Below are 7,223 nucleotides of genomic sequence, written 5' to 3'. Positions count from 1 at the left end.
CTTCAGGGGTTGGAACCTTTAGAAAGACATAATGTCTCGTATTCCCATGATAAAATACTTAACTAGACAACAGTGAAGTTAGAAGTTGCTTAAAATGAGAAAAGGAAGGAAAGGGGGTACAGGACTGGAGCATCCTGTATATGTTATAAAACAGTTGTTCTCTTCTGTTGTTGAATGTGATAGTTCATTGGGGTTCAAAACTTCTTTTATATCCTGTATTTTTATGTCTGTGTTGCTTAGTTTACCATAAGAAAATTTCTATTGCACAGAGGTTACAATCAGGCATACTCAACTAAAGGGAAGACCTCCAACTTCTATAGCTCTGTTTGCAATTTCACTCATTTTGGGGACAAGCACACAGTGGTCTGCTTGTGAGATGTAATATTAATAGTTCAGCTCTGTATCAGGCTTTTGATACTGCTTTCTTCTTTACTTGAAAATAGGTCTTACCCATCTTCTAAAAGAAAATACTTCATTTTCAAAGGCTTGCACTTCTGCTTGCTTAAGTCAAAGCAGGTTATTTGATGTGTTGGACTGTTATAAATCAAAATTTCATATATTCAGCTATAATATGAAAGAGAGATTACATCCCTATCCTGCTCCAGGATTATCCTAACGGATGGGACCATTGCAGGAAGCAGCTGTGAGATTCTTGAGAGAGAATGGACAGTTGGGTTCCCTGTGGGCCAGGAGATTCTGGCCGAATCCCTGGCAGGATCAGGCCATTCAGGTTGCAGAAATGTGCTGATGTAGGGCTGACTGTAAAACCATAGGCTGCTTCCTGATTAGATTTTAATTTATGATTTATTTCTTATAAATGTCTTAAGTAAAAGGAGGTGCTGTACCTTTAAGTAGCACATGCTGTCTAACCATCAACAGGCATCTTTTGCAAGCGGCTTCAGCCTGTTTCTCCAATCATGCCTGCCTAAGTCAATAACGCATTGCCAAACCTCCTCGTGCTTTAAAGGTTACCCTTTAGCTTGTTCCATGAATCACAGCAGATGCATAACTTGGCAGTGACCATTTCTGTCCCTCCCCTTCTTTGCTTTCTACCAACTACAGCCCCCCAGCCCATTGCTGGCTGAGCCCCCTCCCCCAGCAGGGAGAAGTCATTACATGAAGAGATCAACTTACCAGTTGTCTTCAGAGCAGTGGCGAGAGCAAAGCTCCTGGTCGTGCAGGGACTGCGCTAGAAAGGGGGAGAGGGAGACGGAGTCGGACCTAGAAGATCTGAGGGCTGTGATACTGAGACACAAGTGCATCTGCTAGCTGTTAGTACTTGGCAGAGGGCTTTCTCCTCCAGGGTAGCTCTAACTTTGGGTAATAATGTTTGTCAGCTACCTGATACTAATGTTGCTCTGCTTTCAAACAGCAGGGTTAGCAAGACCTGGGGGTGAGGTAAGCAAAGTATAATGTCTTGTCAAAAATCGTGTTGTCAGAGTTGTGTTTTCTTCCTATCTATTAAGACAGATTGTGAATTATTTTTGTTGCCATGTTTGCTTCATGTGTAAAAAGCTGTTACTTTGTTTTGGGTTAGTTTTGAGGGTTTGTTTGAGATTTGTTTTGTTTTTTACAAAAGCCTATAGGTCCTAAAGGAGAGTTAGATTCTTTTGATTTGATATACAGTATACTTTCTGAGAGAGATGACTGTAATTTGTGGATTTTTCTTTACTAAAATACAGAGAAATACAATACTCTGCAGCAGTAGATGGTAGTGTTCTGTTCAGATTTTCTACAAAAACTTTTTAGAAGGCTATAGTTTGGGGGTGTGAATATGTAAAAACTCTAGGCTCCATTATTTTACTAACATTCTTTTTGGCAAATACATGCAATGTTTAGTATGTGGTAGGGCAGAAAGGTCTTTATTTAGAAAAAAAAAAAAGTATGTCATATCACTAAAGAAGGACTTTATGCATTCTTAATATGAGAAATCTGAAGTAATGGAATAGAACAGCTCTTGCTGTGCTCTGAAAAGTTGCTACTTGATTTACGAAGAGCAGTTTTCCAGATTGTTGTTCTCATCAGAGCAGTTTTTCATCAAGTTCTTATTTCATATGAAAGCAGAAAATTTCAGCTACTCATTTGTCATTTAGGAAATAATTCATCAAGCATAGTACCATTAGATACAAAATATTCCATCTAATGAAGTTACTAGCCAAATCACGTGGTACACATTGTGCCTTGCTCTAACTGAAATGAGATGTATAGTGATGCATTTTAAAGGAGTCATTGGGTAGTTTTGTTCCATAATATGCCTTCCTGCAGTAAATCTTCTGAAAACAGTGATTCTGCTTTAGAGCTTTGTCTTTTCTTAGCCCTGTCATAACTTTATAGTAGCCTAATAAAGTCCAGAGCAATTACTTTCCCTGGTAAAAGAAAGTGGAAATGAACTGGAAAAAACACCTTGTCCAACGGTGTGTGGTTGACACTCTCTGTAGCTCATATGTCTAGACATAAACTGTATTTTGCTTTCAGGCTGTTTTAAAAATCAAAGTTGTAACAGTTTTGGTCAAGAAAATGTATTTTCATGAAATCTTGTGCTGCCTTTGATCTAATTAAAGCAGGGAAACATTCTCAGCAGAGACTCGGGGAATTTAAATGGATTGATGATCAGAGCAACTGGAAGCTGATCATTGCCCTCTAGTTGTCACTTACGTTTTTAACTTCATGGATGATTGTTATTGAGCACAGAAAATGATAGATGGACTCACCTTGTGCACACCGAGGAGCCTTAAAATGTGTGGTGGCTCATATGGAAAGTATTTCTGTCACCACTGTGTGCACATGTGGACTTCAGAGATCCATATAAAGAACAAATCTAGAGCAGCAGCAGTGTTGCCTGCCAATTATCCTCGTTAGCAAGTAAAATAAAAGCAATGCTGTGTTTTTACCTGGAAATGAATTTCTGCAGTAAAAGTGCAATGTGGAATGTTTTAGCACTGTGATCCATATGCCAAGTACTTGAAACTGCACTGGTCTTAGTTTTTCAACTAATACAGCAGACAGAATATGAAAAATGGCCTGTTACTTTATCAATGAGTCTTAGGTTATAGGTTTTAGTAGGTAGTGAGAAATTCTCTCCTTTATTATGTTAACATGGCTAATTTTGATATTTATGCAATAAAAAATATACTGTGTCTACTATTATTAATACAGTAATTCTTTGTCCTGTATTGTAAGAGACCACCCGATAATATTGTACATTGCCCTGCTCCAGCTGCAGAACCTTGGCTACATAAATATTATTTCTCTAGGAAATTACTCCGTTAAGATTTTTCCTGTGATGGACAGACAGGGAAAATAAATGAGAAGCCATTTTTATAAGGAACCTGTATTGTAGTTTTGTGCTCCTTGAGCTGTTCTATTTACTTCTCTGAATATTTTAATTGATTTATAGGTATGTATTTTCAAAAGTTCTGCTCATAAAAGTGTCAGTTTGTGATAGATTATAAAGTCAATGGGAAGATGTTTCTCTTGCCAGCTCGTGCTCTTTGTATTTTAATGCTGCAGAATTTTGACTGTTCGAGAAACAGTTACAAAAATCCAACTGTTAAGTTTTTACCCTTTTAATTCACACGGAATGCCTAGCACTTGTTCTAATGTGTGTATAATTATGTTCTGCTTTTCATTTGTTGGTGAGTTAAAGATTGACTTGGCATGAAGTCAGTGAAACTGCATTGCATTACTTTTCCATCCAGGAGGGAAATAAGATTATATAGCTTTGCAGCTTACACCAGGTTTGCAGTGGTCAAGACCAAAATATTTTTTGCGTGCTTCTTAGGAAATAAGCATGACTATCTTCATCCGTAGCTGGAAGCTCTACCTGGTACCTCCTTCCAGGAGCAGCCTTGCTAGAGGGTCAGAATTCAGGTTCCTTCTGTCTGAGGTGTCCAGGAGCAGTTGTTGTCACCACCAGACTGTACTGCTGTCTTCTGGGAGTGAGAAAGAACTAGGCTAAAGTGGCATCAGGTGGGAAACCTGTTATGAGGACGATGAAGCAGGGTAAACATGTGTGATACTATGCAGAATGCATGAAGCCTGAACTCCTGATTTCAAAACAATACTTAATCAGGGTTTCCTTCTTCCCCCTTCTAGTCTGGTGGTTTGGAATCATCTCTAGAGTGAAAGTCTTTGGTTCGACCAGACACATTGGGCTTGAGGAATATTTGAGCAACGAGAGTCTTCCTGAGGAACAGCCTATTCACGTATTTTCAAGTCTTCCTAAGCATATGATTTTATTGTTTTCTATTATCATTTTAGAAAAAAAAAATCGTTCTAGTTGACAAAATGTGTACTATTTACCTTTAAGAATATCTGAATATGAGCACTTAACATGAGTGTAGAATATACTTCAAAAATGTCCTTAAGGTTATTTTAATATATTTTGTGTTATAACACAGCATTTATTTAATCACAGATATGAAATGCTTCCCTTTGGAATTTGAGCATACAGAGGGTAAAAACATCACCTTCTACCTGCTAAAATGCACAAGGGAGTCCGAGCAACTTTGAGTCTTTCTATGGTTTACATGCTGTCCCAAGTTGCAAGACCAGGAAGAAACACACAGAAATGCAGAGGTCCCTGTTGTCCTGAGGTCTCCTTTGGCAGCAGCTGTCCTCTCTGCAGCGTGTCACTTGGCCACAGGAACCAGAGGAGCAAAGTAGACATGTCAGTGTTTTAAAAAGTCATTCAGTTCTGTACAGGTTCAGGTGTCACAATCCCCACTATACAAATGAAACCCACTGCAAGAACATTTACAGGTCCAAAGCATATTTAACTGAAAAACTGGCAAAGGATTTAATGACAAACTTTAGAAGATCTATATGCATTTTGGCACTCAGAGACAAGGTTCCCTTTCTGGCCAAAAGTATACTAATAAGTTATGTGAAAATGAATACTTTTAACATTGTAGGTAAATGGATGTAATTCATGCCTAAAAATAAAATAGATTGTTTTGGTCTCAAACAAGACTAAAGAGAGTTGCTATTAGAGCTGGACTATTTCTCCAGCTTTTTGTCTTTCCTACCTTGTTAAAGACCTCCGATCCTTATTGTAAGCTTCAAGCTGTGATTTTCCTTCTACAGCTTCTCATGTGTGTGTATACATGTGTATATCTGAATAGAATTAATTCTGTACTCTACTGGGCTGTGGAAGAAAAACCTTAATAGAGCATTAAAAAAAAAAATCTTCAAGATATGGGTAGGCCTGTGTAGAATTCTTTCCTGTCTGCCCAGTTGGTTTCTGAGGTTATCTGGGGGGTACAGCTCATCCCAGCATTGCAACTTATTTCCGTGTGGTACAGTGTGAATGGAGCTGATCTCAGAAATAGACTGCATAAGCAAGAGGGGAAAAAAAAGAAAAAAGAGGTTATGGCCCTTTTGACACTGTTTCTTGACTGACTTTCTTCTTGTCAAGGAAGAACTCTCTTCTGACTTTTTCTTGTTGTCATCGATTCTCTTATGATTGTCCTGCGAGATAGAGGAGTGCTGTTACACAGCTTTTACTTATAAATTCCTGGGCCACAAAGGTAAAATACCATTCAGAAGCTCAAAACAGTTGTCAAAAACAACAGCTTTTAGATACGCTTGACAAATCATCCTTTCTAGCACCTTAATGGTTTTGTATCCTAGCATGGCCAAGAAATGAACTAGTTAACCTCCATCTGCTCAGCCACCAGGCTACAGTTACCAGTACACCTTCTGCAATTATAGGCAGGGAGCACATGATATGACCCAATAAAGCAAGCATTTCGATCACTGACTTTCATGGGGCCAGCATATAAGAAAACATAATTTCTTCTACTGACATACTGACAAAAGTAATTTCTCATCTCTATACCTGAGTTATTCCATCTGCGAGCCAAGGTTAATAGGGCTTCCATTGATTCTCCTGAGAAATCGCTATGTCACCTTGACTAAATTTTCCCATAGAACATTACCTTTAACCCTTCTGTTTATGAAGCATGAGAATGTTTGAGACTCTTTGTGGACTGGTAACTAAGGAGGGATTGAACCATTTATTTATTTAGCATACATAAAAGAAAGTTACTTGGGTTTACTTTAAAATTACCCTATTCTAAGTTAGAAAAAACAGATGGTAATTTACATGTGGCTGACATCACCAGTAGAACATCTGAAAGTGAGACATACCATAGTTGAAAAATAATCCTGTCAAGTAAATATCCACAGACGTGGCCAAATCATAAGAATATGCTCTGTATTGCTGTTGAAGTAAGTACTACAGAACAGGTTTATTTGACCTCTGGCATTCTTGCCCCCCTCTTCCTAGATTTATTGTCTGTCTCAACTGCAGCATTAGCAACTTAAACCTATTTTGCTTTAAAAACTTTGATGTAAACTAAGTGTAGTAGGATGTTCTGTTTAAAGTTAATTACATTCTAGCAAAATGACCCAAAATGTATGCTTTCCTCCTTTGTGATTAGGGGGAATAAATGTTCATACAGTTTTCTTCTCAAGATTTTGTGGGGCTTTTAGTTCTTCCTATCCTGCATATTCTTGCCTATTCTTGTGGGAAAGACAGGACTGCAATATTAGCAGAGCGGTGTGTACTGGCAGAAGCCTGTAAGGATACCTCCTTAATAGGTCTCAGATCACAGGCCTAGATCCAAAGCCTCTTGACTTTGGGCTCGGGTTCAGGCAGCGCTGAGTTTCTTGTTCCATGCTATAAACATCTAAAAGACAGATTGAGGGCTACAGTAATTCCCACAGTAATTACAGCATTGTGCTCAGTCATACCATAGTTAAGCTAAATTAATTCAAGTCATTACCAAATAAATGGTTACGTGTGATGGATGAGCTAATTTGTTTCTTAGACATGGTTCATAGACCATTTTCTGGAAAGCTGTCCTAGAAACTTGTTGGATTCCATATTAAGTAGACATATGTTTTAAAGAATTCACCGCAAATTTTACACCTGGAAATGCTATTTTACCTAGAAACTAACAGTTCACAATATACTTTCTTTATTGTATTTTATTATCAGTATCAGTTCTCTCGATTCACTTTCTTTATATTTTTTCCATCTTTGCTTTTTGAACTAATAGTTCGCTTAAAATTGAATATTAATGAATGTATTTTTATCACTGTAATGTAAATGCCTTTTCTTCTGGCACAGCAAGTTTATCTTGAATTTCCTAGCATTTTAATATTTGTTCCAAATGTGCTGAGCATATAAATGGAACAATGAATTTAGGAGGTGGGTA

General features: G+C 37.9%; 1 protein-coding gene across 2 annotated transcripts in view; it reads left to right on the top strand.

The window, feature by feature from the left end:
* Positions 1-1,192: 1,192 nt before the first annotated feature.
* The window catches only part of THSD4 (thrombospondin type 1 domain containing 4), a 105,948-nt gene continuing 99,917 nt past the window's right edge, over positions 1,193-7,223 (top strand). The window contains exons 1-3 of one of the 2 annotated variants that reach the window (XM_082060658.1): positions 1,205-1,271; positions 1,373-1,398; positions 4,096-4,205. Coding sequence is in view for 1 of the 2 variants with exons in the window: in XM_082060656.1 (XP_081916782.1) it covers positions 1,327-1,398 (72 nt within the window). In the remaining variant the exon portion in view is untranslated. Of the gene's footprint in view, positions 1,399-4,095; positions 4,206-7,223 lie in introns of both variants that reach the window. The other variant, XM_082060656.1, reaches the window with a different exon arrangement.

Source organism: Streptopelia decaocto (assembly GCF_964273445.1).
Source record: "Streptopelia decaocto genome assembly, chromosome: 9".
NCBI classification, from domain to species: Eukaryota; Metazoa; Chordata; class Aves; order Columbiformes; family Columbidae; genus Streptopelia; species Streptopelia decaocto.
The sequence above is the reverse complement of the archived record's forward strand: the minus strand, read 5'-3'. Positions and strand labels throughout refer to the sequence as shown.